Raw genomic sequence first — 24,603 nt, 5'->3', positions numbered from 1 at the left:
TATTTATAGAGTTAAATCGACACTTACTGTAGAATTTACTAAATATGATCAAAAACAAAATTGAATAGTAATTTTCAATTAAATTTGGAATGCTAAATTTCCCTATGTTATTGGCTATAAAAATAACCGAATGCAATTTCGGAGCCTAAATTAATTTTTCTTCGTATAACGTTCGTAAATTTTATTCAAGAACAACTGAAATATAAATAAATGAAACTTTTTATGTCAGTTTTTTACCCAAGCTATATGATATATTACACCCACCTGCGTAAAAGTAAATATAGCTTTGAACTTACGCATAGTATATTGATCTGATTTACTCTCTAACTGCTAGGCAGAGAATAAAAGTGAATGCCCTGTTACTGTTTAAATAGTTGACTTCAAATACAGGTGCGTTGGTAATAACGACGATGAACATTTGAGCCGTGGAACATTCTAAAAAAATTCTCTGTATCTATATATTTTTTTAGTAAATGTTGATTTTAAAAAATAGGATTTCAAATATAATAAATATGTTATTATAAAAACATCGTAAAATAAAAACACTGTAATATATTAATATAAAAATATTAATATAAAAGCGTTGTTAAAAAGACATTCGGGTGATGGATAAAATCAGATCATTATTTCAAAACGTAGTTAGACTCATTTACTACTAACTATATTATAATAACTCAGACAATTATATTTTACATGTTGCTAATTATGTTATAATAACTCAGACAATTATATTTTGCATGTTGCTAATTATGTTATAATCACTCAGACAATTATATTTTACATGTTGCTAATTATGTTATAATAACTCAGACAATTATATTTTACAAGTTGTTAATTATGTTATAATGACTCAGACAATTATGTAGTACATGTTATTGTATTGTTATGTTATATTAACTCAGACAATTATATTGTACATGTTACTAATTATGTTATAATAACTCGGACAACTTTTTTTCCAATGCCCATCTGGGTTGACATTCGTTAATTCAGGCATACTTGGGCAGATTTGTTGGCCACTCTTTCAGGGGCGCCATATTAGACTGGCCAACGTTGCTCCCACAGAAAGGACAGATAGTACAGGGAATGAAAGAACATCCTTGCTTGTCCAGGATTCGAATCCAGAACCTTTCACAGACAATTATGTTGTATATGTTATAATTATGTTATAATAACTCTGACAAAATATATCGTAGAATTGAATCTTAGTCAGGAAAGGTAGCATGGAAAAGAATCTTGCGTAAACAAACAACCATGGAACAGAATGTCACCAAGGCAAAATATCAGTGAGCAAAATCTCTCACTGACAAATCAGGAAGGGAAAAAAAATTCACTCTGGCAATATAAACAGCATTGGGCTGAATGTCACAATCAGGTAAAATTTCATGGAACAGAATTTCACTCGGAACAAAATAATATCGTTGGACAGGATTTCACACAGACGAAATATCATGAAACTGAGTCCTACTTGGGCAGAACATCGTAGAATCTCACTTGGGCAATATTTTATGGAACAGAATGTCAGTCGGGCAAAACATTATAAGAAAGAATCTCACTTAAAAAATATCGAACAGGATAACACCTGGATAAAATGTCGTCGGATAGAGTTTCATCCGGACAAAATATTTCGGAACAGAACTTTAAATCAAACTGTACAGTTATCAGTTATTCACAGTACAGTTCAGTATCAGTAATTAACAGTAAAGGTACAGTACAGTCACAGTATTATAAAGGTACATACTATCAAAAAGTACAGTTTTACTCGAATAGAAATTACACAGATAAAGTAACGCGAAATGGAATTTTTCATCGATAAAAATACTAGAAAATTTGAGTCGATTTGAAAAATCTAGTTGAATCCATTTGCTATATGCGTTCGATATCTCAAATTGTAGAAAATTGGAAATTTTACTGCGAAACTCGCGAGAAAAAAGGTTATGGTAAAAATATCTCTCTGAATCACAATTTCATAAAATCGAGTTTAATTCCAAGGGTTACTGCGTTTATTAGAAACATCGAGCTTCAGAAAAATAAACACATTTGATAGATTAAAACTGAAAACAAAGGGAAAATAGAAAAACGATACCACACTGGATCAAGGCGTCAAGTTTAATTCAAACAAATCAAATTGAATTTAAACATCTTCCTCATTTCCGTTACGTTGCCAACCTGAACGTACTCAAAGTAGAAATTGAAAATTTTATTTGAGAGATTAAAGAAGAAACAAAATTCTATGTGAAAAAAAAAGTTTATGAAAAAATTATTATACTGCCGTGAAATTGAAAAAAAGAAGAAAAGAAAAAAAAGCAACGTTAGTGTTTTACTAAGATGACCGGACGTCCTCAAATCTTAAGGACAGTCCACGAATTCCCTTTATTGTGCTCAAAAAAACTCTTTAAGAAAGAAAATGTCTCCGAATTTCAACTCGTGTTCTCGAATTTCTCTGAAAACAAATATTTTTTTTTTTTATGTACAGTAAAATATCAAAAGAATTAGAAATACGCTTTTTTTTTTTTAACGAGAGAATTCTGTTTTACTGAAAATACAAACGAAAAGCAAAATAACACCATGCTAAAACTAACAGAGGAAAACGCCATTTTGGTCTTAAAACAATTTCAGCAAAAAATAAACAAATTTTAATAATGAAGTACTCATTTATTTTACATCTATTCAAATTCGGAATGTTGTATGACATTTCAAAACTGCCTACTAATGAAATCTCAATTTGAAGATGGTTCTGCATCTGATATTATCTATGAGATTACGAAAAATTAAAAACAAAAAAATAAATCCTTGTTGGACATAAAAATTAATATTTTCCATAAACATATGGGTGTCCTCAAATCATAAAATTTTTCGAGCACATCGCAGATTTGTTCTCAAATCATGGTTTATAAATCTAGTCATCTTATGCTATGTGTTAAATTTCGAGACAGCTATTTTTTTCTGTTGCTAATACTATCAACCTAAATTAAAATTACAGAACACTGATAAAAAAATTTTTTTTAATATTCTTACAGCATGTAACTTATTAAAAAAAAAAAAAGTTAAGAATGTAAATACTTCAATTTTGGGTTTTTTGCCGCTTTCGTTGATTTTTCTATTGTACGGCAATATAATTATTTGAAACATTAGAAAGGGGTATTGAAAATCTTTTGTCAGTCTATAGTTTTATGTTTATGTGTCTAATAGTTTTTATGTCTAATAGTTTTATAAGTCTAATAGTTTTTTTTTCTTCGTTTCTTTTCAACTTGAATTTTTTTTAGTGTTAAAGCTAGCGACAGGAATTACGCCTTTTTGATACTATTTAAACCGGAATGTATACTAAATATTCGCAAAAATTATACGTCATTTCCAGAGGAAGCTTTTAAAACATAACACAATAGTAAAATCCGTCCTCTAATCAGGCTAGCATCCTGTCTTTAAAGAACCAAACACCTGTTCAAAAACTAAATGTGAGCACCTGCAGATCTGTGAAGCACCCACATTTTTTTTAAACAAATGACACCATCATCAACCCAAAACCACTCATTTCACAAAATGTCTTTTCACAGTTTGCGCTATTCATTGTTTCAATGACAGTGTTGAGCGATCCAAAACCAAGAAAAACTGGTGGTAGGAAGAAAAATTCTTCCTGACGATATTCCAACAGTAGGGGGAAGCAAACGATAATCAGAGGGGGGCACAGCGCCCTCTACAGATCCTCCTACCTTGAGGGGATGACGTTTACATTCTACTCCCTCCCACCCTACTCCCAGCACCCCGGCGAGGCGTGGAAAATCTTCCAACTTCGGGACCTAGTCATTCCAAGTTGAACTGGCTGAGTGGTCGGCTGGAGTATTTGTGAGAAAAAAAAACTAAGCTGGTTTGAGCAGTTTATTGTTTATTTTCTTTTCGGCAACAAATGAGCTGTCCGCGTCGTCCAACGTTGTTGCTGTGCTGATGATTGTTAGTTGTGCATTTCTTTTTCCTTTCTTTATTCGCAATAATTAATAGAAAGGAATGAAAATTTAGTGCCGATTTTTTATGGATTTTTTCGTTTTCTAATTGTGGATATGTGGTTTAGATCGAGTTTTTGTGTGATAACCAAAATTGGTGAGTAACTTTTCATTTTTATTCAATGAGGAAATATTTAAAACCTTTTTTCAAAAATATAGGTATCTTTTTTTGCGTACTGTATAAATCGGGTATCGTTAAACCTTTTCAAATATGTTATTTTCTTATTATTTATCGAATAAAACCTTTAACCTTTCTAAAACTTTAAAAACCTTTTCAAAAATATGCTTAAGAAATTAAAATTTAGCGAAAAAACCATGAATTTAAAGGAATTGTTTATACTACTTCCCTTTGAAGAACGTGCCATAATACTAGTACCAAATGAATTAAGCCGGCGATTTTCAGTTTCAAGGAAATAATCACATTTCGATGATTGATTTTATCGTCACTGTTTCAATTTGACTTTATGTTCGAATATTTTATTTTTATGACTCCGAAAATATTGATCTTCTCGATCACGTACAATTTTTCTTTTCTTCATTAAATCTTTTAATTTGATTATTATGGTATTTATTTACTGGCTACTGCCTACTAGTAATCCGATGAGTTCAATTCAATAACTTGTCGCTTTTTAATCGCGTGAATTAAGTTTTTATAGTGTCCCCAAATGACAGTTTCGAATGATATTAGAAAGGAAATTCGTAAAAATATAATTTGGAATAACTTTTCAGAATCTCCCGGTTTTTGAAACATAGCGCTTCTAATTTTAAACCGCTAGTAAATGTTTCTTGAATTGCTATTTTATCAAATAGATTTTTTTTTTTAAAATTGAAATTACAAAGTTTATTAGAAACGAATTTGTTTTTGCGCAAAGAAAACTCTTTTATTCGATAAAGGCTAATTAAAGTAAGTTCAAAAATTTCTATCTAATGTGGATAAGATGAAAATCTAAAATTTTTTTCATCCTCCTGTCGATAACTATGACATAAGTGCATTATTTATAGTTAGTTACAACACAGAATGTTCTATTATGGGGTGTCAATGTCAATCCCAACGATTGTTATTATATATTGCAAAACAATTCCGGAAAACTTTTTTACGTCTTTTTTAAGCTTGAAACCTTGTTACATTTCCTACTGATAAAAGCCTATTTTGCATTGTTATTATACGGGCTTTTTTAACAATATAAAATTCAAGTTTATGCTTTCGTTAGGAGACATGATATTCTATTTGTTTACTTGGATTATTATTTTATGTATAGTAAAGTATGCTTGCAGACCAGGTATTGTAGGATCTTCTGTAGTTTCTAAGTAATTTAAATAGATTTGCTTCTCTTTTTGACTTATGTGCGCAATTATGCAGGCATGTTAGCAATATATAACAATCATTTATGTTTACTAAATAAAAAGGAAAACCTCAATTTATTGAAAATTTGCTATAGGTCTACTTTTCTTTCATTATTGATTTTTTATTTTATTATTTCTTTTTAAGTTCTTTTGGAAGTTAGTTTTTTTTTCTTGAAGTCTTAATTAACAAAGCAGATTTATAAAACGTAATTTAAATCATGCATTCAATATGTATATTTTGCGTCAAATGAATTATTTTAAAGCTACGATTTGCAACAATTTTGCTATTAATTCTATAAGTAAATGCTTAGAAAAATTAAAGAAATTTAATACAAAATTGTTTTATTATCAATTTAATCACGATTGAATCTTTAAATTGATAATTATGTGAATTTTTTTATAGTTAACATTTTTAATGTTTTTGTCGTTTTTACAACTTAAGTTTTTTTTTTTTAAATTATAACTTCAATTCGACCTTTAAGTTGCTGTAATCTTTCTATGGATTATTGTATTCTTTTCCATTCGGTGAGACGTTGAACTTTGATATAGCTGAAATTCGCTGCAACATTAAGAAAATGTTGTTAAATTAAACCATGTTAAACCATCTCACACAATTAAGTTAAACATGTACGACTGAAATTGAACAACAGCAGTCCTCGAAATTTCTAACATTCTAGAGTCTTTCAATTACTTACTTGCTTAGCATGTTTGTTTGGAGCCTATCGTAACGAAAAATAATGAAAACTGAAAAGGCAATTCTTTGTAAGTTACCAAATTATTTTAAAATAACGTGACAGGAAAGCATTATCGCTAAATAAGTAAAAAGAAAAAAAATCCATCGTAACTTGTCAATTCTTGTTACTTTTCCTAATACTTCAACACGCACCCCAACAAAAAAGCAAAAGAAAGAAAATAAGCTTCGTAATGACCGGCATGGCTAAGAGTTAAAGACCCGGCCCCAGGGCACTTCCAATCGGGTTTTCTTTAATAACAAGTAACACAGGAGAGGGGAAAATGCATTCTATGTGTTCTTCTGCACTTTCATTAAAGCCGGACCTTTTTTCTTGACGTTCTTTTACCTGGCCGAACCTACTAGTAGGCGTATGCTTGACAATTGCCAGTTTCAAACGAGAAATAATTCTTTTTTTTTAAACTGTCAAGAACAAAAGATAGGAAGTGTATTTTATCGTTTGCATTTCTAGAATGCATTTATAGAGATTAAACTGCCAAGTGCTAAAATAAAGTTTGTTACTTTGAAGAACGTAAATGCTTTAACAATACAGTTAAAGGCTTAATAGTTAAAATTGTTAGTTTAGCTGTTTCAATGAAGAGTTGAAAGTTTTGAGTTGCTTACCATTTTCGAACTTCTTAAACGTTTCTGTAATTGCCCGATTTTTTTTAAAAATAATGAATCAGTAAAAATGGACGATTTTTGTACAATTTGAGATTTGATGAGCTACAATAAATTATTCAAATTATGAGAATTTTGCTGTAAATAAATCATTTTAGAAATATATGAGATTTGGAAACCATTTTAGTTTCAAACGAGAAATAATTCTTTTTTTTTTTTTTTAAACTGTTAAGAACAAAAGATAGGAAGCGTATTTTATCGTTTGCATTTCTGGAATGCATTTATAGAGATTAAACTGCCAAGTGCTAAAATAAAGTTGGCTACTTTGAAGAACGTAAATACTTTAACAATGTAGATAAGGCTTTAATAGTTAAAAATTCTTAGTTAAACTGTTTTTATGAAGAGTTGAAGGTTTTAAGTTACTTACCCTTTCCGAATTTCTTAAACGTTTCGGTAATTACCCAATTTTTTTTTTTTTTTTTTTTTTTTTTTTTAAATAATGAATCAGTAAAAATGGATGATTTTTGTGCATTATGAGATTTGATGATCTACAACAGAGAATTCAAATTATGAGAATTCTAGTGTAAATAAATAATTTTAAAAATATTTGAGATTTGGAAACCATTTTATTTTTTAAAATATTTAGGTGCAATAAAATTGCACCTAATTAAAATGCACCTATTTATTCTTAAAATGTTGCAGCAAGAGAAAAATAAGATATTCTTATTTATGGCCATTAAACTCTATTTTTAAAATAGGCATGCTTTATCCAAAGAAGTTTTTTTTTTGTCTCTATACTTTATTGTCCTTCATAGTGACTCCTTATTAAATATATTTAATTTGCAGGATTGTACTTTTTTTTATCTCATACTGGAACAGCCCGATAAACAGCATTCAGAAGATTTAATGATTATAAAAACAGCAGTTTCTAGTCTAATTGTTTTTATACAAAGAAGATTAGTCTTAATTCAAAATTTATAAATATCAGTGTATTTTGAGATTGCTTTAAATTAAAGATTTCTTAATGCACTTATAAACTGTTGCATAAAAAGTAAATACGCATAATCATAATATACCAGCATTATTTTTATTTTTGTAAAAATTATTTGATATAAATCTGCAATTATTCAGCATGTAAGCTTAAATTAAAAGTGCGACGTAATTATTTTTTAAACGCGTTTCCCTCCCTAATTAGACTTATATTTAATTTTACTTGTTTTTAAATTATTTTTCTTTAACTTTGTTACTATTAAATTAATGCTGTTGCTGTTTGTTAGTTTTTTTTTAAAGAAAATATTGGTAGATATTTCAGCTGTTTATTTTTATTTTCAAACTCAAGTTTAGCGTTTTCTTTTCTGAATGCTTAAACTTTAAGGTAATATTATAAATTTTTACTTATTTATTTAATTTTTTTGAAACAATATTTCATAAGTGATTGTCTGTCTGACGCGAAGAGTTTCTTTCTCTTTAAAATAATATCTGAATATGATAACTGAATCTGAATATGATTTTTAAAACAAAATTTTTAAACTGCACAGTTTATTATAGGATTTAATCAGTCATTATATTATTAAATTAAAATATAATTAAAGTAATAAAATTTATATATTTCTCATTAATTTTAAATTATTGAAGTCATTTTAAATAAGAGCCATTATGTATCAGAATAAATTTAAAGAAATGGAGAAATTCGAAACAAAATTATAAAGGAAGTTAATAGGAAAGAGAATAGGGTAGTGATGCATAAGTTTTAAAACAAATTCCATATTTTGCTCCAATTTTTTCTTTCTTTCTAATATTACTTTATCGATTATTATTTCTGCCTTTTTTTATGATCAGTGCTATAAAGCTAATATGAATGAATTACATCCTAACTTCATTGTTATTTTCCTCATCCATTTCTCCATAGCTCTCATAAAAGGCGAAATTATTCAAAATTCGATTATTTTATTGAAATAGTTTTCCCCGTTTTGGTTCATTAACTAGGAAAATGTCAGAACAGAATTCATAAAAGCTACCAAATAAAATGTTGTTGAATCTAACAAAGATAATATATTATCGTAAATAAAAGCTATTTGTTCATTATTCAAACAAATTGCTCTGCCATCCAAATGAATGCTTATATTATTGACTGTTTCCAATTTAGAACCAAATATAGTACAGGTGTTCTTATAGGCATGGTCCATGAACATCTGTTTTGTATTTTCCCTGCTTTCAGTTGTAAATCGATTGTCCAGCTCACCGCAGAGCTTGATTGTTTCATGTTTATTGCATTTTGTATAAGTATTTGTTGACAACTAATCGAGATAAGTGTTTTTCGGTGCTTTTAAAGCTCTTGCAGTCAATCAATGCGTTGTTATAATGATAAATATCGTTATCTGAATCGATTATTGAAAATCGTTAAAAGATTAGCTTTAATTTGGCAAAAGATAGCTGTGAGAAAAGCTAATTTTCTTTCCATTAGTTGACATATATATATTATAATAGTATTAAATTTTATATATCATTTGCAATTTAAAATAAATATTCTAAAAATATAAAGGCTTAATAAACAATTGGACATCGTCAATAGTTTTGTAAGTTTTTTTTTTCTCTTCGTTTATGTTTTAAAATTTAATGAAGAAATTAGCATAGCTTAGATTTAATTAAAAATTAGCTTATGTTCAACCTTTTGGTTGTAGTTTAAAGTAAGGCTAATAAAGTTATCACATGATAATATGGTCGTGGCTAAGCCTACTTTTTAGGTAGATAAATTTCTCCTTAATTTACTTTAGATAAAAAAAAATTTTAAATTGATTAAAGATTATATACTTTGTGGGTTTCCATTCCAAACAACTTTTTTTGAGTATGCTCTAATTCTTTTTTTTTTTTTTTTGTATTTTATCTGACTTAACTAATTCAATTGTTTAGTTTTTATTAAAATTCTGAGTTTATTTATGCTACTACAAAGCACAAAGAAACAACTACTAATTTTCATTACTTACATTATTACAAAAACTAAAGTGTTCCATTTTAATTGGAAGTACAACTTTATCGAAAGTTAAGTGATAGTATTAAATCGCAGTAATCAGGTTTATCAAAAAAAAAAAACATTTTTTATTATTATTATAGCTATTGCTTAAATTTTTTTGAATAAATCGTTTGCATCTTTCAAAGCATTCCCATGATATTGTCAATAATTCTTTAAGCGGCTCCATAACACTCGTGAAGTAAATAAAAATGCTCGAGTAAAAAGCTTATTTCTCTAAAAGGAATTCATTAAAAGAGTGAGTTTAGTTATGAAATTGTAATTTTAAAGTTTATTTAAAATAATAAAAAATTTTATTTCATTATTTTTTACCGAAATCACCGCTAGCTATTTTAAATCGTTTGAGTTTTTAAGCGATTTAGAATAGTTAACGGTATTCTAAATCGTTTGAATTATCGAATTGAAAAGAACGTTTTCTATTCTTTTGACTGCTGCACAATATTCGTAAAGCAAATAATACCTGCTTAACTGATACTCGTATTTCCATAAAAAGAAATATTGAATAGTAGCAGCGACCAGCTTGATCATCTTTCAAAATAATCTTGTACATCATACGAAGTTCTTTATTCAATTTTAGTACTAATTTAAAATCTGTCTGGTATATATTAAATCACACAAATCACCGTGCGTAAAGAGTTCGAAACTTTTGGGCATTCGAAGTATTTTATTTTATAACCGTTGTTGAACAGCCGACCCAATTTCGGGTTTACAACTACCTATGTTCAATTCGGCAGCCTTGTAATTTTGAACCCAATCCAGAAAATATGGGAATACCTGGATCAAGGATTAAGAGAAATTAGTCTACGTGGAGGACTTTTTGAGGGAACAAACCCGCATTTGCGTTACATGGAGAGGAAAACTTCCCAAGCTTAGTCTAACGGCAAGGGGACTCTAACCCATGATCCGTTTATCACTGAGGATATTTTACACCAGCACTGTGATCGGTGCGAGCAGAGTGCGGAATTCGAATCGACCAACCATCGCTGGTATTCGAACCAGTTAACCTCATTGGAAGGCGAACGCTCTATCCCCTGAGCATCAGAAGTATTTAAGCTATTTTCATCGCTGTAGATATATATATATATATATATATATATATATATATATATATATATATATATATATATATATATATATATATATATATATATATATATATATATATATATATATATATATATATATATATATATATATATATTTATTTATTTATGAAATATAGATAAAACCGTTAATACAAAATACAATTTTAAAACTAATATTTTTTTCGGCGGTGAATGATGATATAATATTATGACAAACATACCTTATACATATTTTTTTTATGTACATATTCTTCTTTCCATTTTAAATAATGAAAGGAAAAATTTGTAATTAAATATTATTATATTAAACTAGAATATAAAATTATAAATCTTTTATATTTAGCTAACATTTACTGGCGCAGTTACTTTTCTTTTGATGTATGCGTGTAGAATAATTTAGAAACTCAAATATAATAAATTACTACGTTTTTTTTTAAAAAAAATTTTCTTTTTTTTCTTTTTTTTTTTAAAGATTTTGTTTCATCCGAATTCAATTTACAACAAACCCCATTAACTTTTTAAATTTAAACACATATTTCTGTTAAAAGCATTTAATATAATAGTAATTAATTTTTTTCTATTTAAATATTAAAATATTTATTCCAAAATTAAGAATTAATTTTGATGAAATGCATTTAGTTTATTCTGCATTAAATCATTTAAATTTATACTAATTGAATTGCTTTATTATCGCATTTATTTAGTTAAGAGAATTAAATTATTTATTATTTTTTTTGCCACGCATGCAAACGATTTTACTAAGAAGATAAAAATTTATAAATTAAAATAATAGTTTTTGTTAGGATGTATACAAAGTAAGATAATAATGATAATCACAATTATATCTAATGTTTCGTCGCATTTATGTCATATGTTTCAGTTAATGTTACAAATGTCACCTAAAAGTTGCAATTAATTAAACAACAAAATAACATGTAATTTGAGAAAGTTTTTTATGCTTTGACGTACGTTTTATTAATTGGGTTTACTAAAACGAGAATTGACATTCGAAAGAATAGTTTTTTTTAAATAATTAAATCATGCTTTCCAGTTTGATAATTATTTATTTGATGTATTGTTCATCATTTAAAATTTTTATTTTATTTTTAAAGGTTATTAGTTCTAATTCGATTATTATTTATAATTTTTGATTAATTATATATCATTTAAAGAAGCTGTATTACATTTTTGTATTAAATAGATAATATGCGTTAGTTTGAATACATTGATTTTGTTTTAGTGATGTTTAGTTTGTAAAATTAATCAATTGGGCATGGAATTGTATTTTTTCCTTCTAAAATTTAAAATTCGCAATTATTTTTTTATTTTTATAAATAGTTTTTTTTTTTTTTTGTAAAAAGCATCTTAAGCAAATTTATTGAAGGATTTAATGAAATAAAAAGTGCAATTTTTTTTTCTTTCGAAATTTTAAATAACTCTTTCAGTGTTATGGAAACCAATACGAACAAGTAATACATTGAAATTTTTTGAGCTGATAAGAAAAAGAAGCAAACAAAACAAAAAAAACACTTATTCACATTTTAAACAGATTTTTTTTTTCCTACTAAAATTAAAGAAATATTGAGTTATAACTGACTTTTATTCATATTTAATTTTTCACCCCTACAATTTATTCAATAAAAAATTTAAACTACGTTACATAAACTGTTTTTCGGCTATTTGCTTCATTGTAATAAATTCAACCAAGAATTTAAACGCCTTTTTCATAGCAATTATAAAATTATTTACCTCATTTTTCGTTTTTTTTTCCCTTTTTTTTCCACACTAGTTATTTCAGAGATATGTTTCTCTTTCTTTTTACCCAAATTTTCATACACCTATTTAATTTGTGACAAGAGTTATGCATAAAAAAAAAAAAATCTAGAGTTAACTTGCAAGTATATAGTTGCGCTTTTAAATACTTTCTTAACCGGACTAATTGTAAATTTGTTTTAATAATTTGCATAATTTACAGTGTTTGTTGTGTTATTTAAAAATACAATATTTATTTAATTTAATGTATATAAATATAATCGAATTTTTATTCATGCGATGAAAAAATAGTATTTTTTAAAAAATATATCTATACATAATATTTAAAAATCTAAAGTGTATCAATAAAAAAAATTTTCCAGCGAAAATACTTTTTTATTAATACAATTTGCGACAACAAACTATCGGAGTTGGTTTTATAAAAAACATTTGATATTTTATGCATATTTTTATGCGCTATTTTTTTATGAATTTACTTGAAGGAGTTCTATAACTTACTTTTTTTTTCACTTTGAATACAATATGTTTTGATTTTTTTTTTCCATCGGAAATAAAATTGTTTTTATTCAATTTTGTTTTATTTACTTAGTTTTCTCTTTCTTCTGTATATAAATTGGTTCACTTGTTTTGCTCAAAACTCCGAAATTTCCATCTCTATTCCAACTAGGGGTATGAACGCATGAGCCCAGATTTATAATCAAAATTCTACATCCAAAAGATTTCTTTCTGGACTGAAAAAAAGGGAATTTCTAGAAGAAAAATCCCGAAGAGGAAAAATATTCCCTTTTTCAAATAAGCTGACAAAATACTTTTTTTTATTTTTTTATTCGACAACCTGGAACGGCATTCTGTAAATTTAAATAGAAATCCCATACCCACTAAACAAATAGGAAACAGCAAAGATAACAAAAAAAAGTGTGAACTGAAAATACGAAACATTTTATTTCCATGTATATAGGTTGACATTTGCTACAGATATCGATTCCATTGAAACGTATAGTTATTTTTTATTTCGTTCGAAAAGTTCAATGAGTTACTCTTGTGTGCCGTTTTGGTAACGATTGCTCTGTGAATTTGTTGTGTGCGTATCTATTTCTAGTGCATACTCAGATTCTAGAACGAGATTTGTTTTTGAAAGGTGTTTCTATATCGCAGATATTTTTTTTTTTATAAAATGTGTTATTAGTTTTATATGAAAATGTATATATAGGCTTTATATAAGTATATTAAATGTGATTTATAGGTTAAATTTTATTATTGGTTATTTTTTAATGGTTTTATATATCATTTACTACAGATATCGATTGCAATGAAATGTATAATTATTTTTTATTACGTTCGAAATGTTCAATGAATTATTTTTTGTGCCGTTTTGGAAATTTGCTCTGTGAATTTGTTGTTTCTATTTTTAGTGCAAATTCAGATTCTACGACTATATTTGTTTTTGAAAGGTATTTTCATATTGAAAATATGTTTTTTTTAAAAGTAAAATGTGTTATTAGTATTATATGAAAATGTATGTATAGGTTTTATATAAGTTTATTAAAGGATATTCATTATAGGTTAAAATTTGTTGTAGGTTAAAAATTTGTAAGTTTTATATATTTGCTACAGATATCGACGTTACGTGAAGCGTCGGATGTATTTATTTTAATTTTTATTTATAAAAATAAGTTATAATATAATAAATAAGTGCATTATGTAAGATTAATTTAAATTTAATAAAATAAAGGTTTCTCTCATAAATACACAATCACAAATAATCCGTGAAAAATATTAGCACTTTTATTTAGATTCTAGATCCATATTAAACTCAATTAGTTCTTACTCGCTAAGTTGAATTGTAGGAGGAAAAAATCTCGTTTAATGTTTTGTGTTAAGTTGGTTTTAATTACTGTTAACTTGTGACAGTTTAGTAAGATAACAGTAAATTGCAACTATTTTCAGGAAAAGGAGACTGTTGGGAGACTTTTCTGTACTCCTTATCATGTTTTTTAACTTAAATTTTGTTGAGAACATGCGACCCGCGAAAGCTTCTGAACATACTAAATTTAAAGAAATAAATAAAAGTTGAAAATTTTGAACTGCAAATTTGAGTAATCATTTTTTTAATTCGTTCAATTTGCACAGATTCCATTGTAAGTCTTTCGTTTCTCGATAACCTTTTCAATGGCAATTGCTACGAATTTTCTCATGATTTTAAAAAACCTAATTTTTATTGCTATATTAAGATGCTGAATTTTTAAGTTAAGTAATCACTTTTCGCAATATATATGTATATATTTGCTAAATCAATTATTGATAAAAGGGAGAATTTTTTATAAAAAGCATGATTTTTTTTAATGGAAGTATTTTTTGAATGAATTCTAGTAATTAAAAGTGTTTAATTTTCTGCAAATATGCTAATTTTTTTATATGAGCATTTACTTCTAGGAGACTAATGTTTATGTAAAAATTATCATTATTTGACACCAACTTGACTAAATGAATCATAGCATATGGCAATTAAGTCATTTAAATAAAATTTTAGTCATATTTTTGATGAATTTTTGTTCATATTTAGGCAACTATTTTTCTAGTTTTTGGGAACTATTTTCATGCTTTTGGCTACTAAAAGCAACTATTTTGTTTATTTCTTTTTGTGGCAACCCTGTCAGTGGTAGACTGATAAAAGGGTAGAATTATATTTGGGTTTTCCTCGCCATGTACCGCAAATGCGTTTTAGTTCTCTTATTAAAAAGTCGACCACAAAGGCTAGTTTGTCCCAATGTTTCAAGATTTTCCGTGCCCTCTGGGTTGGGCTCAAAATTACAGGGCTAGGGAGTTGGAAAATTCAAAATTGGGTCTGTTGTTCTTTGCTCGTTATAAAATTATTGCCATCTCCCTTATTCATGAATGTAGTTTATGATAATTATAACAAAAATAGTTCTATGATAGTTCCATTTTAAATATAATAAATAAATGTAATGATCTGAAGAATATTTATAAAGAATTTTGAAAATATTCTATCTGTTTAACATACGTAATAAATTGGATTTTATTTTGTTTCCCTTCTGGATGCTGAAATATTAATTAGTTATGCTTCCAATCTGAAGTGATAGAAGCCATACATGCGTAAAGTTAGGTTTGATTGATATTCAACACGTGGTTACTTTAGAATAAAGAATCCAATAACTCTTCACTTTCTCCAACCCCAGCCAATCAGCTGAATTGATTGACAGTTACAGTTTAGCCTTAAGCTAAACGCGCAATCAAGCAGAAATGTGACGTAATACCTTTTGGAATCATAAAAATGATCTAAGAACGCTTCTTCACCAAACAATACTTGTCATTTTCAATCGTTGTTCCACTTGTTTAGATAAGGGGACATATTAATTGTGTTGTGGATTTGGGAATGTAAAAAAAAATGGCGCATTTCTATATACCATCCAGTGAAGCCGAAATCCTTCTGAATTGTCGTCTTCTGCGGCACCTCGTTGCCAAACGATTGAATGTAAAAAAGAAATACATTTTGACATCCGTTTGGAAGGGCTTTACATGCTTGGGTAATGCTGTTGAGTTCCTTGTGTATTTTAGGTTTCATTGTTTTTTTCATTCTCTATTACCGATGTGATTCTAATATCTGCCCCACGCACACCCTTTTTTTTCTTCCTATTTCGGATATCGGACATTTTTTTTTTAAAACTGTAACTTTAATCTGTAAAGTTTAAAAAGTATTTTAGCAGAGATAAACCGTTCGTATAAACTAGGGGAAAAAATTTTTACATAATGAGTTTTTTTCCCCTGCCTCTCTGATCTGTATGACAGTTTTTAAAACTGATGAAAATTAGCGATTAAGCTTAGCAAAAATCGAATCGTAATTTGGTAAATTACACTTTTTATCAGCCGATGTATACTCATTTAGCATTTTTTTCTCCACAAAAGCTGTGCTTAATTGTTCGATTTAAAGGCCCATTTTACTTAATTAGATATTGCGAGATTGTTTTGAGTTTCTTTTTCAAAGCATTCTTTTCATCATGCGCTTAACTTGATAAACTGCTATTTATAAATATTATCCAGTAAATGAATAACCTATCTTAATTTTATTCATTAATCGTATACTCATCTAATTGAATCTATACATTTGTATATATATAAATAAATCCCTACCTGTGTCTCCTTTATGGACTTGTAAGCCATCCGATCGAGAGCGATGAAATTCGGCATACTGATAGTTCGAAGCATTGTCGACAATTAGCACAGTTGTCGACTGCTCCAAGTTCGACAGAATATTTAAAAAAGAAATGAAGAAATAAAAAAAAAAACGGTAGAGAACTACGAACTAAAATTTGCAGATTTTCGGTTAATTTTGCCATTTTTTTTAAAAGGCTAAACATGGCTTAACTATAACAAAGTAGCTTATCACACAAGCCTTCAAATTATGTGGAAGTAGTGGTGAGTAAAAGCTCTATAAACCGAATTTTTGAATCAAAAATCATATATTAAAAGATTACCACTCGAAAATATTTACCCTATTTCCGGAGCAAGTTGATAATTCTGCCTTAGAACATTCTACCACGAGCCAGAAGATTCTACAACGAGCCTTGGAACATTCTACTTCGAGCCTTAGAACATTTTACTACGGGCGAGAAGTGTGAACAGAGGGCTAAAAATAAGTAGAAATAATAAATACGTAGAATATTAGGGAAATGGAAATTACTGCTTGGTTACTCATTAGTTTTTGCTTTAAATTGAGCTAGGGGCGATAATTCATTAATATATTTCAAATATTTTAACGATAACACATCATTGATATTTGCTAGCTTATTGCTCAAATTGATAAAAAAAAAAGTTTATTGCACGTATTTTAATATTTTATTTTTTCATTCGCTTTGTCAGATAAATTCAATGAACAACGATCAAAAGAGAAAAGAATCATCAAATCTCCAGAATTTCAAACTAAAATGCACAGATGGAAATTATCTGCAAAATGCAACAGATGTTGTCCAACGCAATCCTTCTTTATTTGATTCCTTTTCTTCGTGTCCACTATTTTATATGTGTAATGTACCTCACATAACTACCAGATAAGTCCCGCGAAAACCTTCTGAGGAGGTATTATACCTTACCCAAAAGCCGAAAAACCTATGTACTATGTATATTCTTTTTCGAGAAAAATTCTTTTTGTTGAATGTACCATCTATTCACTTCATTTCATCTCCGGTTCTTTTTAATATAGTCTGGCATTATTCGAGTTGTCACCTGTTGAGCTCGTCTCCAATATTTAACTTCTTCTCTCAACAGCCATAAAAAAATGGTGCAATAATAGGAGTTGGATATAAAAGGTGGCGACGCTATTGGACGCTAGACTGATTCCATTTTGACCCAGTGGGGTGGAATGTTATCTGTTTTTTGTCATGCTAAACATCTTCAATGAAGTACAGCGATGATAGCCTCTTGAAAGGAAGCTCCGCAGCTACCCCAAAAAAATATTTTTTTTTTTTTCTGATGAAGAGGCTATTATCAAGTCTATTTTGTGCTAGTTATTTAAGGTCTTTGATCCAATTTTTGTGTATTTTCTAAATAATCTTCATCAACAGTCATGATGATAGAATGTGAGATCCATCCTAAGAATTTGGTTTAAATACTTGCAAAGTATTTGGAAGAAATGATACCTGAAATTTAGGAACATTTCACAGCCTTAACAATTATTATATATATTTAGCATGTAACATGCGATATTTTTGTAATTATTTATTGAAAAAGAAAAATACTTTTTCGTTGAGTATTATTGTCGAGTAAATTTCTTCTTTAAAAAAAAAAAAAAAAAAATCAATATGTGTTAAAAATAAGTGTTTGCTTAATATGTAGCATAATACATTAAACAATGTTAAACTAAACTTAATATTGTTGTAATATTTAATGAGAAATGATTTAACGTTATCAAAGAAATTTGATTTGGTGACCTTTTTTTATAGTTCAAATCGATGTCATGTCGTAGGATACTTATGATTGCTTTCAAGTATTATTATGATTGCTTTCAAGTATTATTATGATTGCTTTCAAGTATTACTATGATTGTTACTCGTACATATGATTGTTTATAGCTCTGTTTTTAATCCCGATTAAAACTGATTTTATTTTCGGGGCTGTCTTTCACACATTAATTTGCCAACATACTATTTTTATAACAAGAACAATCTTAACTAAAAATTTAATACTGAAAAGCGCGAGAAAGACTTACATAACATTGTCTAGCAGTTTTTGATTTCTGTTTTAATTGTAAATTTACTTGCCAAATTATCATTCCATTCTTTTTATTTCGTTTATAGAAGCTTCTTAAAAGAAGCCATTACCTCCTGGAGGAAAAAAAATAAAACGGTACCAATCTAAACCTAAAGCTGAAGAGCTTGGGGAACACTCGAAGCTGCAACTAATTAATAACATAGACTAATAGTTGCTTTTAACCTCTATTTTTATAGTAAACATACCTGCAAAATTATTTCCTTCTTTTACTTAGTTATTTTCGTTTAGTAAATCAAATCTTAAAAGAATCCATTACCACGTGGTGGAAAAAAAATAAAAGAGTACCAATCTAATGAAGCATCCAATTCAATCAAAGAGTCTGTTGTTTTGGGGGAAAATAAAATAGATCCCATTTTTCAGTGCCACTTGCAAGCAAACTCCATGATTGCCCATTAACTTTCGACGACGCAATCGCTGATAGGAGCCACCATTAAATCTTCATGAATCAAACTTCGAGACATCGTCAAGACCGAAATGTTTTCCCGCTGGCAGATCAAAATATATATCACGTTGCTTTTCTGTCGATCCTAAGAAACCATCCCCTTGGACTTCTGGCTCAGAGGGGGTCTCCAGGAAAGGGAGTAAAAAAAAAAATCAACTGCTGACAATCTCAACAGATGCTGGATGGCATGGCAGTAGTTGTAATTTACCCCCCTCAGACGCATACTAACGAGCTCACCAGTTAGTTTCCAGATTTATTGCCAAACTTTATGCAAAGCAACCCTTCTTTTTCTAGATAAACAATCGTGATTTGACCCATGGTGGAAATGTATAAAAAAAATGGACTATCATCTTTTTATCATTGTAATGAGGCAGATGGTAATGCAAAGGGTTCCCCTGTTGGCACAGACTTGGCGCTTTTTTTTATTTCTTCTGAAGGCGTGGCAGAATTGTGATGATGAAGACCCCATGGATGATGCGAAATGAGAACCATTTCTCACAGATATTGATGATTATTCATCATTTCAACCGCTTTTATGCGTGCACGTCGGAGAGTTGAAAATCAAATTTAATTTATTCATGAATGCTTAATATTTGGGTTGTTATTTTGTATCCTGTGATGTTAATTTGGGTGATGTGTAATAAGGATAATTTTTCACAATTATTGATGATTAATCCTCATTTCGTTCACTTTTATAAGTGTATTTCGTAGAGTTGGAATCAAATCTAAGTTATTCATGAATGTTTTTTGGGGGTAGTTATTTTGTATCTGTTGATGTTAATTTCTGCGAGGTTTGAAATAAGAATTATTTTTCACATTTACCGATGATTATTCATCATTTCATTCGCTTGTATGCGCGCATTCCAGAGTGATGTAGTCGAATTCAAATTATTTATGAACTAATAATTTGGTAGTTATTTTGTATCGGTTGATGTTAATTTCTGCGTGGTGTGAAATAAGACTTATTTTTCACATTTATCGATGATTATTCATCAATTCACTTGCTTGTATGCTCGTATTGCAGGGTGATGCAGTCGAATTCAAGTTATTTATGCATTAATAATTAGTTATTTTGTATCCGTTAATGCAGAGTTGGGTGATGCAAAGTGAGAATAATTTTTCATAGCTATAAATTATTATTCATCGTCTCACTCGCTTTATGCGCATACTTTTTCAGATTAAATTTGAATTTCATGTGGTTCATAATTAAGTAATGTTGGTCATTAATTTTGTGTCTGTTGATGTTAATTCCAGTCGACAAGCGAAACAACTGCATCATAGTTGAAAGAAAGAGAAGTAATTGTTAGTTAAGATTTTGTGATTAATTTTTTGGCGATTGCTTAATTGTTATCTCTCTCTCCTTCAATCTTGGCGCTATTTATTTTGAAAGAGAGGCAGAATTGAGGTACCATGGATGATGTGAAATCATTAGCATATCTCACGGATATTGATGATTATTCATCATATTTTCTGCTTGTTTTCCAGTAAATGAATACTTAATATTTAAGTAGTTAATTTATATCCGTTTATGTTTATTCCATTTGGCAAGTAGCTTATCTATTCAAAAGAAAAGAGCATTACTGCGAAAATAAAAATAAAAAATACATTTATATAGTAATTATTTTACAGTTCTTTAATTTTTTGGACTGAAATGAATATTAATAGCTACTTATGGTTGTTCAACACATGCTACTATCTTGTGTTGTTCGCTATCTTTAATTTATTCATAGCGGTTTTATTTCTTTCCTGCGTACATTTAGGAACGTTGCTGAATCGTATGTTGAAAAAAATTTGTTTGCAAAACCTGTAAGTTACGAACGCCAAAATTTTAGAGCAAACAAAAAAAAAAAAACAAAAAAAAAGGAAAAAAATACCGCACAGACTTAAGAAATTCTTCAAATTTTTAGAATAACGATAATTGTTCAAATCAAAATTTTGCGATATTCAATAATTCAGACTAAAAATACCAACTCAAGGTTCTCACGAAAAAGTTTCCACTGATTTATCTCATAACTTAGCAGAATAAGTAAATGATGCAAATTTCCAAATTTGCAGGCTGAAAAATTGCGTTAAAATATAAATAACACCCGCATTATGGTTAATAAAAGAATTTAAACCATACTCAGTGTAAAATTATGTTGTTTTTCTTCGTTATTAATTTTTAAAAATGTCTATTTTATTATTTTTATTTTGAAACGTTTAAAAATGATAGCTTGATTTTTAATGTTTTTTTCTCTTTCAAGAGGGAATTGATTGTTCAAAATTATTGTTGTAAATTCGAAAAAAAAAAAAATTATTTTTGCAAAAAAGTCATGCTGTTTTCAGAATTTCAGTCTAAAAATAACAACAATACGCTTCTCACGAAAAAATTAACATTAAACCCGATTGACTTAACAATACTTAACACAGTAAATGAATGCTGTAATTCATTATAATTAGAGTACCAGTCAATTTTTATTTTACTGAACAACATTTACAGTCATAATAGAAATATAAACCCAGCTGGTCATAACGCAGGATAATAGTAGAGAATCAAGGGTTGGAGAGAGACAGTTTAACCAGTACTTACTCTGTATTTTTTTATTTATTTATTTTTTTCAATCTGGAAGCTTAAATAAATTATCAATTTGAAGCCTAAACAAAACAAGCGCTAAATAAACATTAGTAATTGAATATCTTTTTCTTTGAAGGCTTATTTTATGAATAAATATACTCCATTTTCTTATTTAAACATTATTTTCAATAAAATAGCCGGAAAAAAACACGCATTTTATATAAACAAATAACTTTAGAATAATTTTCCGTTGTGTACAAATTATTTTCGCTGTTTTTCCAAGGAAAACAATCTCGCACAATTTTCTGTTGAATTTTCGCCTTAATTTGTTTTGTTATTGCGAAGCATCTTCTTTAAATAACTCCACTTCAACTATTGTGTGAGAAATTTTAAAGAATTCGCAAGTGGTGAAACTAAACAAAACAAGGTATTGTTTTCGCGATGTTGAATTTTTCAAGCCTATTATCTAGGAATTAATACGGTGTGTATTTTAACGATGAAAAATAACAATAAAAAGCTAGAAATAAGTGTTTATAAATATAAAATTTTTGTTTTTAGATGATTTGCGTATTCACGACGTGGGGAATTATTATCTAGTATATTTCATTTATTTATTTATTCCTAGCTTTATATAGATTTGTTTATTCATTATTGCCACATTTATTTATTTATTAGGAACAAAAGATTTTGTTAAAAAATATTAATTATTAAATTTGGTTTTCTGTTGGAATACACGGCGTTTTAATCGGTATTGTTTAACCCTTTGGTGCAGAATTTTTACTAATCGTATTTTTCATTATTTTGTATTAATTTTGGTCAAAACAATTAAAAAATATTAAGTACAGCATTTTAATAATTAATTATTTTGAAATGCAGCATAAAACACCGGTGTCTTTGTACGTTAAAGTTAAAAATTTTCAATCGCTGCTCATCTGCAAACAATAATTTTTCAAAAATTCACTTATTTAGATCTAAGAGAAACAGTTATTCATCTTTGAAATTTCTTTCGTTTACAAATTAATTATTGATTAATATTTGAATACGAATGAAAAAAATTTTTTTTAATTAACTTTTAAAGATTTTATATTTTAGTACTTAGTAATATAATTCAGATAATCTGCCAGATTTAATTTTAGTTACTATTAGAAAATATATATATATATAATTTACTTTGTTCTAACACATTTTTTGATCCTTCTCCAAAAATAATCGAGAATCATTTTATAAATCCAGAAGTGTTTAGGGTACGCGATTTCTCATACGTATCAATGATGTTTTAAAACTTTTAAAGGTTTGAGGGACTGACAATAAATTACAAACGGAAAAAAGTGTTTTTGAATACCCTATGACTAAAAATTTGTAACTTTTGGCTGTTATTTTGGTTTTATATGCAACAATTGCACCAAATTTCGTAAGTCTAGCTTAAATATTTATGGAGATATGGACATTTTTATACACTATTTTTTTGTCTTGCGTTTTTTTGCTATAACTTTAAAAATATTCAAAAAAAAAAAAAAAAAAAAAACACTTAAGCGAAATTTTTGGAGCAATTTAGCAATTTATAATTAATTATAAAATTATTGCTTTTAACATTTGGGAGAAATTCGTTTAAAACTGCGAAAGATATGAGCAATTGAAGTAATTCTTTTATACCGCTCATGCAAGGAAAAATTTTTTTCTTCTTCTTAATTTTGTAGAGAATTGTATTTGGGGACTAGTAAAAAAAGAAGAATCTGACTTAAATATTTAAGAACAGTTAGTTAAGGATGCATACACTTTATATCTTAAAATAAAATTAGTTTGTAAATCAAACATACCGTTATTATATAATATTTATTATTAGGAATAGGGAATATTAACGAATTCGAATTAGGCTTAACAGAACATTAGCGGATAGAAAGTAAATCTATTTAATACAATTATTAAGTATTTAATGATACAATACAATTATCCATATTACTCAACCCAAAGCATATACACATATCGTGGCACAGAAGAACTTTTGTTTCTGTAGATGAATAGCAACGTGCAAAGCAATCCCATCTGCGTCAAAGGGTTTATAAAGAAATGCATTAGAACATAACTGTGTATATTTTTCGTGTGACGTCACTTAACGTCTTACAGATTGCAAATAATCTATTGACAATGTCCAAAACACGCAAAATTAGTGTTTTTAGAAGTGAAAATAATTCACGAATGGTGCTGATGCCCGTTAATTAGTAAGTTTTCTCCATTTTTGGTGGTTAGATTTAACTACATCCTTTGTAGTTTATGCTCAGTTTTGTTTTAACTGGAAATAAAATGTGTTCCTAAGCACATTTTTTTGGCTTATTCACAATTTTTGCAGCATATTTACTTGTTTTTTTTTATGGAATTGCTGCTTTTTTTATGGATATGGAAGCCGCATATGTTAGCAGTTTATGAAATTTTAATTAATAGGTATCAATATAATGCTAATTAAATAATACTGTAATAAGATAAGCAAGCGTTAGGTGTGTAATTCAGTTATTAAAAATACCCAAGTCAATACACAACTCCCCTTTTTAATTATTTTTATTTTGAAAAAAAAAAAAAAACTATTTTTTTTCTCTATCCTCTTGACACTACAGCGAAATCGTCTGCATCGACTAAGATGCCAGATTCCTCATTCACTTCTGCAGCTAGTGATAGACGATCGTCTGAGAAAGCGAACGGAGTGGAGATATTGTGCTGTGGAGCAAGCATTTTCTGTCGCAGTGACAAG

At 28.1% G+C, this 24,603-nt stretch overlaps 1 protein-coding gene across 4 annotated transcripts in view; it reads left to right on the top strand.

Annotated features, from left to right (window-relative positions):
- The first annotated feature begins 3,495 nt into the window (after positions 1-3,495).
- LOC107451346 (latrophilin Cirl) overlaps positions 3,496-24,603 on the top strand; it is a 266,378-nt gene continuing 245,270 nt past the window's right edge. For 3 of the 4 annotated variants that reach the window (XM_087157483.1, XM_087157479.1, XM_087157484.1), the window contains exon 1: positions 3,567-4,095. In XM_087157483.1, the coding sequence (XP_087013609.1) occupies positions 4,056-4,095 (40 nt within the window). In that variant the 5' untranslated portion in view covers positions 3,567-4,055. Of the gene's footprint in view, positions 4,096-24,603 lie in introns of all 4 variants that reach the window. The other variant, XM_087157480.1, reaches the window with a different exon arrangement.

This window comes from Parasteatoda tepidariorum, chromosome 2, assembly GCF_982258835.1.
Source record: "Parasteatoda tepidariorum strain Cologne lab strain chromosome 2, Ptep-v5.0, whole genome shotgun sequence".
In the NCBI taxonomy this organism is placed as follows: Eukaryota; Metazoa; Arthropoda; class Arachnida; order Araneae; family Theridiidae; genus Parasteatoda; species Parasteatoda tepidariorum.
This window is presented reverse-complemented; position numbering and strand designations above follow the sequence as displayed.